This window comes from Hypanus sabinus, chromosome 5, assembly GCF_030144855.1.
Source record: "Hypanus sabinus isolate sHypSab1 chromosome 5, sHypSab1.hap1, whole genome shotgun sequence".
NCBI lineage: Eukaryota > Metazoa > Chordata > Chondrichthyes > Myliobatiformes > Dasyatidae > Hypanus > Hypanus sabinus.
Genome location: NC_082710.1, coordinates 51795342 through 51808303, shown reverse-complemented (window position 1 = coordinate 51808303; position 12962 = coordinate 51795342). Strand labels below are relative to the sequence as shown.

The 12962-nt window shown below is 37.1% G+C and overlaps 1 protein-coding gene across 1 annotated transcript in view; it reads right to left on the bottom strand.

The window, feature by feature from the left end:
• Positions 1-12962, bottom strand: part of LOC132394149 (fibrillin-2-like) — a 309064-nt gene that overhangs the window by 63197 nt on the left and 232905 nt on the right. Inside the window, exons 40-43 of the mRNA XM_059969944.1 lie at positions 12580-12705; positions 11069-11194; positions 9011-9160; positions 1156-1227 (exon numbers count right to left, since the gene is read on the bottom strand). Of these exons, the coding sequence (XP_059825927.1) occupies positions 1156-1227; positions 9011-9160; positions 11069-11194; positions 12580-12705 (474 nt within the window). The remainder of the gene's footprint in view (positions 1-1155; positions 1228-9010; positions 9161-11068; positions 11195-12579; positions 12706-12962) is intronic.

Genomic DNA, 12962 nt, shown 5'->3' with positions numbered 1-12962 from the left:
ACCCCTGTTCCAAACAGTATAGACAAGAAACACACAGAACACAGATGTGATTAAAAATTCATTTTCACAAGCATCAATTAATGCTAAGTTTATTGTTAATTTTACATTTGGGATAGTTGATTTTTGGTCAAATTTTGGAACATGGAGGTAAATTAAAGAACATCTGCTAAGTCATTGAATGGCTGAACTGCTTTAATCAGCAATCTAATCTGCACTTATTAATGTATTTCGAAAGAGAAATAGACAAAGCATGCTTCAAGGTTTCCAATGCTTCAAAAGCATTCTAGCTAACTTATGTTTGTGTGTTAAGGGATCTGAACAGGTAAAAACTATCGTAATCAATAATAATTTCATTTATAAGTCATGAAAACCTTTTTTCTCACTATGTTGTTGATTTGTAATGAAACAAAATGTTTCTTTATTTCACTCAACTCATATCTTTTGAATTGTAAAAAAAAAATGAGACCAACTCTCTTTGCTCCTGGGTTTAAACATAGGTTTTGTTGGCATTTTGAAAGGAAGAGGACAGGAAGAGCATCTCATAAGACTGCTCCCATAGCGTTACAAAAAAATCAGCCTGTTTTAAACAAGTAATCTCAAACAACTATGATGAATCATACTTACAAAAATATTTATGTTTAGTGCATTCCCAGTAGCATATTTGGAAATAAATTGGAATTTCCCTCGAGACGAAACAAGTAGCAAATTATATTATCTTTCAAGTCACTTCAGACACATTCTACTAACAGAGATACTGATACTTATGGTCCAATTTGTTTTTACACCTTTCCTGCTTTTATGCTATATTGAAATTAATACAATGTAGAATCCGGTTGGGTTGGAGGATTTCAGAGTGAATTTATTCAGTTCCCAAGAACAGCTTTAATCATAAATTGGGCATAAGTCTTTCTTGTTCTTTGATTCTTTAGTGTAATGATAGTTTCCTGTAACTTATTCCCCTCCCTCATCATTGGAGTATCAATGTAACATAACATAATTACTAAGATTTTAGGGGATGGGGATTACATATTGTGAGATTCTTGATTTACGATTAATCATGAATTCTCATGAATTTTTTTTAATACAAAAGCTACCAAAATGAAATATTTTATAAGGACTTTACAGCATATGTAACAATGGAACCTCTCTACTTACCAACAGGTTTTCCAGTTCCAAAGTCAATGGTATAACCAGGACCTTGATTTCCACACAACAACTGGTATTTAGCTAAAATATACAATTATATCAATAAAAAGGTGCATTACTTTTCCATGAATTAAACATTACTCTATCGTGCAAACTCTTCTTAGATCCAATACAGAAGTAATTTTCCATGTTTATTGACTTACTCCTTGTTCTAACTAATCACTTCTGACATTTATTGATTTATGATTCAATCAATTCAAGATTCAACATTAGTTAATGTCATTTCCAGTATAGAAGTGTAAAGGAGAACAAAATAATTCTTACTCCGGAACAGATGCAGCACAAAAAAACAAGATAAAGAACAAAAGAATAAAAAAGGCACAATAAAAATCAATATATAAGATAGCTAATATAAATAGATTGATTTTATGCACATAAAGTAATGCTAGGTACAGGAGTGTCTGTACATAAGGTGACTCTGATAGGAATGATAAAGTAGTGGTGGGCAGGGGTGTTGTGGGATGGGTTAGTGGGTGGAGGGGTTGATTAGCATTACTGCTTGGGGAAAGTAACTGTTTTTGAGTCTGGTGATCTTGCTTTGTTTCTGAAGAGAGCTTGACTATGCACAATCATACTTAGGATTTAGATGCTCCTGTTTATGTCTCTAAGTCACTAGAACTCTTTGGGAATTGGGAGTTATATTTAAGAACATGGAAGTATAAGCTAGATTAAGCTTAGCTGAAAACTATGTACTCTGGCATTCGGTATCAGAGGGGTAGGTAACTTCAGATGCACATTATTATAGAAAGGGTGTGTTGTCTTAATGAGTAAGCAAAAGGGCTAACAATAATATAAAGTGAAATGGTGCTAATTAATGTGGCTAAATGGTGAAAATAATATTAATTAAGTATCTATTTTATGAGATTACTGTTTGTCTTTATTTCAGTTCAGGTATTATTTCAAAAGTCCTATTTAAATATTTTGGAGTAGATCTTTTGCATTCATGCTGGCACTTCCCACAGCATGCCCGGCATTCAGTGTTGGCATCAGAATAAATTGGCAGCATCCATCTCTGATGTCTTCATGGAATGCAGAGGGTGTTATGAAATTTCACAGGAGCTGGCCCATGGAACTTACACCAGGTTGGAACCCATAATTCAATAAAAATTTACTGGTTTAATCACACAATAGATACTTATCCTGTCTCATTCTCAGTCAATAGTTTCTTCCTTAAGAAGTTGGCTAATATTCTTTTATTCCTTCTCTTACATGGAAAATGTTGAAAGAGATACAAAATAAATAGACACAGAATGTATGTTCGTAAAGTGTAAACCCCCCTGTGATTTCAGTGCTCAGGTTTATACTTAGGAAATAGTAAAGCCTGAAGATTTAATCTAGAAGTTGCTTAAATTCAGAGAACTTAAATCACAGATATTTCAGCCCAACAAAAATCCATCAATTTTGACAAGTACAAAATCCACTTCACAATATTAACAGAAATAATGATCTAAGTATTTGTTCCATAAAGCTTACTAAACACTGGATGATCGAACTTGGAGACTGAATAAATCATATGAAGCAGGGCATATTAAATTCACATGAAGTGTCCTGATATACATACTTTAAAACTTTTGGTACAGTGATGAAAAAGAAGAAATTATAAAGACAGGGAAACATGGGGTTGTAAAATAAATATGGTTGCAGTACAAAATAACACTCTGGGGACTGAGGATGTTATAAAGTTTAAATTCAAATATTTGTGTTTTTTATTTGCTTGACATTTGCAATACAGTGGAGGAATTAATTACACAAATAAACATGAACATTTAGCATATAAGTAGGATGATGGAAATATGACTGCATAAGGATCAGAGATGGGAGGTGAAAATCCAAGACACTTCAGCACTTAGAGTCACAGAAAAGCACAGCACACAAACAGGTCCTTCAGCCCATCCAGTCTGTGCCAAGCCATTTAAACTGCCTTGTCCCATCAACCTGCACCAGGACCATAGCCCTCCATACCTCCCTTTCATGTACTTATCCAAACTTCTCTTAAATGTTGAAATCGAGCTTGCATGCACTACATGCACTGGCAACTCATTCCACACTCACATGACTCTCTGATTGAAGAAGTTTCCCCTCATGTTGCCCTTTAATATTTCACCTTTCACCCTTAACCCATGACCTCTCGTTGTAGTCCCACCAACCTCAGTGGAAAAAGCCTGTTTGCATTTCCCCTCTCTATATCTCTCATAATTTTGTATACCTCTATCAAGTCTCCCCTCAATCTTCTACGCCTCAGGAAATAACCTATTCTATCTTTCCTTATAACTCAGGTCCTTCAGTCCCAGTAACATCCTTCCAAATTTTCTCTGCATTCTTTCAAACTCGTTCACATTTCTCCTATAGGTAGATGACCAAAATTTCACACAATACTCCAAATTAAGCCTAACAACATCTTGTACAAATTCAACATAACATCCCGTCTCCTGTATTCAATACTTTTATTTATGAAGGCCAATGTACCAAAAAGCTTTCTTTATGACCCTATCTACCTGTGCCACCACTTTCAGTGAATTATGGACCTGTATTCCCAGAGCCCTTTGTTCTACGGTACTTCTCAGTGTCCTACCGTTCAGTGTATAAGATATATCCTGTTTGATCCAACCGAAATGTAACTCCTCACACTTATTTGCATTAAATTCCATCTGCCATTTTTCAGCCCATTTTTCCAGCTGGTCTAAATCCCACTGCAAGCTCTGGTAGTCTTCCTCCATGTTCAATCCACCCACAATCTTCATGTCATCCTCAAATTTGCAGATCCAGTTAACCACGCTACCATCCAGATCGTTGATATAGATGACAAACCACAATGCACCTAGCACTGATCCCTGCATCACTCCACTACTTACTAGCCGGAAATCAGACAGGCAACCATTTACTACCACTCTCAGGCTTCTCCCACAAAGCCAATGCCTAATCCAATTTACTACCTCATCTTGAATGCCGATCGCCTGAACTCTTCATGACCAACCTCCCATGTGGGATGTCAGATGCTTTGCGAATGTCCAAGTAGACAACATCCATTGCCTTCATCAACTTTCCTGGTAACTTCATAAAAAACTCCATAAGATTGGTTAGGCACAACCAACTATGCACAAAGCCAAGCTGACTACCCCTAATCAGTCCCTGCTTATACCTGTTGACCGTAGAAAGGACTAGATAGGGTGGATGTGGAGAGGATGTTTCCTATAGTGGGGGGTATCCAGAACCAGAGGGCACAGCCTCAAAATTGTAAGGAGGAATTTTTTTAGCCATAGAGTAGTGAATCTATGGAATGCTCTGTCACAGCCTGCAGTGAAGACCAAGTCGGTGGGTATATTCAAGGTGGAGGTTGATTGTTTCCTGTCCTGATTGGTCAGGGTGTGGTGAGAAGGCACGTGTAAGGGGATGAATGGGATCCCGGATCAGCCATGATGGAACGGTGGAGCAGACTCGATGGTCTGAATGGCATAATTGGTCTCATCCAAATACTCACATATCCAGTCCCTTAGAATACCTTCCAAAAACTTCCCCACTACTGATGTCAGGCTCACTGGTGTTTAATTTCCTGGCTTATTTTTACAGCTTTTCTTAAACAACAGAATAACATTAGCTATTTTCCAATCCTCCGGTACCATACCTATCGCCAGGAATGATTTAAATATTTCTGCTAGGGCCCCTGCAATTTCTGCACTTGCTCCCACAGGGCTCAAGGGAACTCCTTGTCAAGGCCTGGGGATTTATCCATCCTAATTGCCTCAAGACAATACCTTATCCTCTGCAATCTGTACAGGGTCCATGACCTCGTTTCTGCTTTGCCTCACTTCCGTAGCTTCTCCTGTGTCCATCTCCTGAGTAAATACTGATGCAAAAACTCTTTTTAAGATCTCCCCCATCTCTTTTGGTTCCATGCACAGATTTCCATTCTGATCTTCCAGTGGACCAATTTAGTCCCTTGTAATCCTCTCGCTGCTCACGTATCTGTAGTGTCCTTCAGGATTCTTCTTCACCTTGTTTGCTAGGGCAACCTCATGCCTTCTTTGAGCCCTCCTGATTTATTTCTCAAGCATTTTCTTGCATTTCTTATACTCCATGAGTACCTCATTTGTTCCTATGTAGCCATACTTGCTCTGCACCTCCTTATTTCTTTTTCTTATCTAGGGCCTAGTATCTCTTGAAAATCAAAATTTCCTAAGCCTGTTATCTTTACCTTTTATTCTGACAGGCACATACAAGTGTTGTACTCTCAAAATTTCACTTATGAAGGCCTCCCACTTATCAAGTACACCTTTGCTAGAAAACAGCCTGCCCCAATCCATGCCTGTCAGATTCTTTCTAATACCATCAAAATTGGCCTTTCTCCAATTAATAATCACAACTTACAGACCAGAACTTTTTTTTTCAATGTTTACTTTGAAACTAATGGCATTATGATCACTTGATGTGAAGTGTTCCCCTACACAGGCTTCTGTCACCTGCCCTATCTCATTCCCCTAGAGCAGATCGAGTATAGTACACTCTTTCATTGGGACTTCCATGTACTGATTAAGGAAACCTTCCTGAACACATTTGACAAACTCTATTCCATCTAGTCCTTTTATGTTATGTGAACCCCAATCAATATGTGGAAAATTAATATTAGGTACTAAAACAACCTTATATTTCTTGCTACAGTCTGTGATCTCTCTGCAAGTTTGTTCCTCTAAATCCTCATACTATTGGATGGTCTATAATATAGCCCCATTAATGCGGTCATACATTTCTTATTCCTCAGTTCCACCTATAATGCCTTACTAGACTGTAGAACATCCAAGAAGAAGACATATTAATTGGTCTGATAAAGTGGTAAGTCTAATGACTCAAGAATTAATTAAGAATAATTAAGGATTAATTAAGAATAGGGAAATAAAAGTTGGAGGGGAAGCTTGCAGGCAACATAAAAATTGACTGTAAGATTCTATAGAATTGTGAAGAGAGTGAAAAACAAGATGGAATACAAAAACTTTTAAGCCAGAAGAAGGGAAATTTGTAATAGAAACGAATAAATGAGAGATTGTTTAAACTGAGAGTTTGGGTCAATTTTCAAGAATGAGGACAAAAATAATCTCCCAAAACATTGAGATGAATGTGAGAAGGAGGAACTGAAGAAATCAGTCAGTAATAGAAGGGAAATGTGGGAAAAGTGAGCGGTTTGAAGGCCAATACATGCCCAAAGCCTGATATACCACATCTTTGAATACTTCAGCAAGGTCCCAGAAATAGTGGGTGCATTGGTGGATACTTTCTGACCGTCTTTGGAGTCTGGAATGTTTCCATCAGAAGTCGAGGCATGATGGCCAGAACTCCGGGTCTGTGAATTTCTGTGATTCTGCTGGGGAAGTCGAAGGCCCAATGTCTGCAAGTCTGTGTCCGTTGGAGGCTGAAGACGGCCTTGCCTGGGATTGGAGGGCTATTTATGTAGGTGTGTGGATGGAAGGGGAGAATGGAGCTCATTTTGCTGTTGTTGATTTGATTTGCCTCTTATTATGTTTTGTTTTATTTTGTTCTGTGTTGTTCTGCTGAGCACTGTGGACATGCTATGTTGGCATGGAATGCGTGGCGACACTTGTGGGCTGGCTCCAGCACATCCCTAGTTTGTGTTGGCTGTTAACGCAAACAACACAGTTCACTGTGTCCTTCGATGTACACGTGATAAAATAAATCTGCATCTTGAATCTCGGATTAGTTACTGTGGATTGTACGGAATCCAATGCAGTTCAAATATTTGAAGAAAAAAAGAGGGAGAAAAAGCAGGAATTATAGACTGAGTAGTCAGAAATCAATAGTGAGCTTAAAAAAAGATGTGATGACAGACTTATATTCACTGCCATTTAGAAGACTCAGAGAGAACCTCATAAAAACTTACAAAGTCCCGAAAAGAATCGACAAACTAGTTGCAAGGAAGTGTGTCTCAATATTTGGAAGTCCAGAACCAGGGTTACAGCCCATTCCTGCCATTCCAATATAACGGATATGACTAATTAAATTCAGCATCTTCATTGAAGCCTCAGTTATCAGCACTGGGCTAATAATTCACATCCACCCAAAACCACTGGGCTGGACAATGCATACAATGCCAGATCCCTGCTTCCTCAGATGAGCCCCCTACTACCAAATGACCCACAGTTAGAATACCTACGGTGATCAGAAGAAAGCATATGTCAGGGAAAAATATGCAGACATCACAAGCAGGGAAAAGCAAACTATCATCCTCAATGGTGCAACATTGTCATAACGACACATCCTTTCCTCAAAAGGTGCAGTGCATAAGAAAAAAGGGAACCAAGTTCTTTAGAAACAGAGGAAATGCCTGTGCCTGTTGCAAACAGATTGATTTTTCCAGAATTGGATTCCTACACATATTTTTGATAGGCATCACCCTTGAATCAGGGTGTTCATGATGGACGGAATGACTGGTCAGTAGAATCCTGTACTTAACAATATGTAATATAGGATCATTTAGAAAAAACAGTCCTGTATAACTAATTGCACATTGTGAGTTTGAATGTTGCTTCTCTGAAGGCTTGAACAGAAATGGCTCCTGACCAAACTGTACTCACCCCAACCCTAAACTGATTCTACAACCTATGGGCTCACTTTCAAGGACTGTACGATTCATGTTCTCAATATTATTTATTTAGTATTATTACCATTTTTCTTTGTGAATATGTTCAATTTGTTGTCTTTTGCAGTTTGATTGTTGTCAGGTTATGTTACATGCGTAGTTTTCTGTGTTGATTCTGTTGTGTTTCTTTGTACCTATTGTGAACCCCTGCAAGAAGGTGAATCTCAGGGTGGTATATAATAACATAAATGCACTTTGATAATAAGTTGACTTTGAACTTTGAAAACAGTGGACTAGGCCAAAATAAAACAACGGATTAATTTAAAGAACATTGGATGTCAAAATGAGATCTTACAAAATGGATTAATTACAAACCACTGAATAGATTTTCTCATTCTAATGATCTATAAATCTTTGTATTTGCCGCTGCCCCGGTCTTCTTGGCTGAAATACATGTGGCTTTGATACAAATGATGTTGCAATATAGAAAGAATTGGTCAATCACCTGTAACTACAGTATATGGCTCTGCAAAGAATTACTGATCACTGTATTTTGAGTAGCTTTACTTTCAAAGTACGTATTGATTTAAAAAGGACACATAGAACCATTAATACAATGCCTTCTGTTTTCAATAAAGTGCAATTTTGGTTAATGCAGCAGTTTGATTAAAAGTTCAAAGTAAATGCTTCAGCTTAGTTTCATTTTGTGTTTCCTCGAAATGCTCGAGTGTGTTGATGTTTTTGATTTCCCCAAGGGTGCACATTGTCCCAAACATTTAATACTTGCTATTTTGAGAGAGGACAAGAATAAACTGAGTGCCTGTCACCAATTTTCAGTGGAAGTAATGAAAACTAGACAGCAGGGTATTATTTATAGCTTCAGCATGGGAATGACCATATATTTCATTCATAGTTGGCGAGCACAAGTATATTCAGAAAAAACAGCCAATGTAACTTCTTCCTTTTTCAACTCATACTGTGTTTTCTAGCCAATGAGCCTACTAAATACTGTAGGAGAAAATGAAATCCATTCTTTCCCTTGTCTCAGTTTTCCAACAATTCAAAGTACCCAGCAAGTTGTTTCTTTAAACTAAATATTTTAGCTAAAGAATAATATTTTATTTGCTTGAGTGAAAAAATGTACATTTCTTTCACTTAACATTTCACTTTCATGATTGAAGTGTTGCATGTGTAAAACAGTTGACAATATTGACTCACATGTTGCAGGTGTTGGACAGGGCTCACAAGGTTTGTTCCAGCCTTTGCCAACGTTGTAGGAGCAGCAGCACATTTTTTTAGTTAGGTTGAAGGGAAGCTCATTCTCACAGGTTTCATTATAATGCCGATAGCACAGGCTTTTCCTCATGTCTGGAAAATAAAACAGTAAGTGTACCCCAAAACTAAAAACATACTTGTTTTCATAGTCATTAAGATGATAGATTATCTAGTTGGATTTTGGACTAGCACATACCAAGTGGTCTGTTGTTTCTAATCGAAAAATCAATTATATATTGCTGCCGTTCTATTAAACGACACTTGTTAGTTAGTTCCAAACGAAACTCAAAGGACTGCAGAGTTATACCTATAAGGAAGTGTCACATTGATCTTTGTGTGATTTTCACATGATATATATCAGCTAGTGTAAACCATGAGATAAAACACCTTCAATATACTCTTTGTATTAAGTTTCCTAAGTTTGAGTTCAAAATTTTTCATTCTGAACCCAGTATTAAGTTTCTTCCCTTTGTTACTGTAAGCAATAATAATAACCCACATGTTTTTGACAGCCTAAATCCAGGAATATTCCAGTGTTAATGACCAAAATAGCAAATTTCATTTTCTTCTACCCTTGTTCAGAATTTCTCTTTTATTCCATAATTAAACCAAATACCAAGACATATGGCTGATTTCACTGATGAATAGGATTAATGTGGTGCAGATCTACTAAAAGATCTAATTGACTGCTTGGAATAGCCACACCATTTAATATTTATAAATGGAGCCTGCATAACTGATTCCAATGCTATTTGCCCAAAATAGCTGGTCACCCAGAATGAATGTGAATGAAACAGAACTTTATTGATTCCCATACATGTGTAGCACAATGGCAATGATTTTCAATGTCATTAACCAGTTTCCCCTTTATAGCTTGAGAGATACACAACTTGTCCATATTCTTATGTGCAACATCTTTAGCTTGCAGTTTCAACAAAGAGGAAGACTCAACAAACTATTTCTCATGTTATTTCAAAATGAAATACTCTCACAACTGTCTTTCCATTTAAATATGAAAGGAATTATATGCAAAAGTAATACTGAAAATGCACATCCAGTTTAATTACATTCAGTGGCGTCATTAAATTGCAAAGCTTGTAACAAAGATTTATAAGTATGTTCCTGGGACTGGGAAACTTGGGGTATAAGGAGACACTGGATAGTATGGGATTTGTTTTTTCCTTAGAGCTTAGGAAGTTGACGGGTGACTTTATAGAGGCTTAGAAAATCATGAAGGTCATAAATGCATTTAGACAGTCTTTTCCCTAAAGTGAGAGGGGAAAGGTTTAAAGGGGATCTCAGGAGCAACTTTTTAACTCAGAGGATGGTGATTATATACCAGAGGAAGTAGTAAAGGTAGATCTAATTATGGCATTTAAAATGCAGTTGGACAGTTAAATGGAGAGGAAATGTTTAAACGATAATGGCAAAATGCAGGTAAATAAGATGACTCAGTGAGCCAAACTGGCGGCATAAGTGAATTGGGCTGAAGTGCTTGTTTCCATGCTGTATAACTCTGTGAGTCTATAATTTTTTAACAATCAAGCTTTCATTTTCTATATCTCACTGTTTGACTTTTGAATAATGCTGAGACTGGAAATCAAGTTCAGCTACAATCAGTAGATTGCAGCTATTAAAGCACTTCAGGAAAATATCTGAAATACCAATTTCCTGAACAGCTTACTAAAATGACATTCATCTAGCTTTATATGATTGCCAACATCATCATTGTAATCAAAACAATATTTCACAGCTGGAAACACTTGAAATTGCAAGGCAATGAACTTAAATGAAAATCACTGTGGATCACTGATTCTCTCCCTGACAACTCTAATAGCAAACCTGCATCCTAAAGTATGAAATTGATGAACATTTTGATTTCGCATACCATCGGCAGCCCTTCTTCAATAACAACACTATAGAACAAGTGTTTAATGGAGATTCCTTCATGGAAGTTACATTTCATATTAACTAAGTTTGATTAATAATCAGAAAACTCACCCATACAGTTGTTTCCACCATTTATTTGCATGTACTCTGGGGGACAGACACACGTGTAGTTGCCCAGTGTGTTGTAACATGTGCCAGGTCCACAGATACCAGGATAGGTGATGCACTCATCAATATCTATCAAAAGATACATAGCAGATTGGTAACTTATAATAGGAAACAGGTTTCAATAGAATATATGAATCTACCTTCATGGCACTCACCAAAATATGATGTATTAGCCAATGTACATTGTAGTCAACAATCCTGATTTGGTTCCATTGATTTTAATGGAATAAAGTTTTGAAAGTGGAGTAATTTGTTCATATGCTACATTATTGCATGCAAAATATGTCCCGGACCCTGTTCTCCGCCCTGTATGTTTTCACTCACTGGAGTACCAGAGAAAAACATGCACCAGGATATTAATCTGAGCCACTATGACTTGATGCAGGTCATATAAAATTCTTGTTCAGAACTCATGGATTTAATTTCAATGATTGGCCATTGCCAACCACATTATTTATTGCTTCAATATGCGTGTTCACTGGAAGTGGTTTAGATGATATTGATGATCAATTCTACAGATTTACCACAGAGCTTAGTGTAAGCAAAGGACACTTTGCTTCATTTTCCCTTGAAAATGCATTTTTTGTTCAAAAATATAGTATCTTTAAAGAGTAAATATTCTTAATAGAGAAATAAAATAACTCCTGTAACAGAATAATACCACAACATAGTTAAGTTTTCAGAGTGGCCAACATTAACTGGAACCATGTTGAATATGGGGAATGCTGAATTCCAATCCTGAGATATGGCTTTAATCTGAAGGCCAAGCACAGAAAGGTGGAGAATGCTTCTCTTCCCTCAGGTGCCAGGAGTGCCTCCAACATATTATTCAAATAGTAGTGGGAAGATCCAGCTAATGGAACCAACCACGAATAATTGAGACACAAGGATATAGATCATCTACCATAGGAAGTTTAAAGACCTTTCATACAAGATCAACGCCAACAAAAAGATCAATAGCTTACATCAACCAGTATTTTCAACTTTAACCCAAGGCATTATCCCAAACTATATGTATATCACTCACCTAACAACATGAATTAATAAGGATCAAAGCTAACATTCATGTTCAATTTCTCTCAAACATTATTGCTCCAGAAATAATGTACTTCCTTCACAACTTTCTCACACTGTCAAGTACTCATTAGTGGTGACCCTGCACCTGAACACAGTGCAAGGCACACACCTACATACTTCCCTCTCTCTTATAGGAGATGACAAAAACATGAAGTAAATTTAGACTTGCCTGGGATGAACATTAATATCAGATCCTTACAAACCTACAACCGCTGAACTCTGCCAAGAATAGCGACGGAACCAATTTTGGAGGCTGAGTACTATGTACTGATATAGCTATTTATCACCACCGACAGTGGATAAACTTCTGGTCAACAATATTTTATGGAAAAGTTGCAGGGGTTAGTTACTTTTTTCCAAATATACCCTTAACTTACCTTCACAGATACGAGTGTCTTCATTTAAGTAATAGCCGGCTGGACATTCACACTGGAAACTGCCAAAAGTGTTGACACAGTTCCCACCTTGACACAAGCCTGGCAGCTCCTGGCATTCATCAATATCTGAGAAGCAAAATACATGTGGAGAATTGTTCAGATTCTCAGAGCAAAGGAGACAAACTCGCTGGACAGCAGTGAGTGACTAAAGAGATTAAGGACAGTATTATATTGAAAAGAAGATAGAGTAAACAAGTAGAAAACGATTGATATTAATGAGACTAAGAGTGGACAAAATCCAAAATTAATGTCCTAACTCAGAGTTCTGGAAGAGCTATAAGATAGTGGGTGTACTACTGAAGATTTTCTTCTGTTAAATGGAT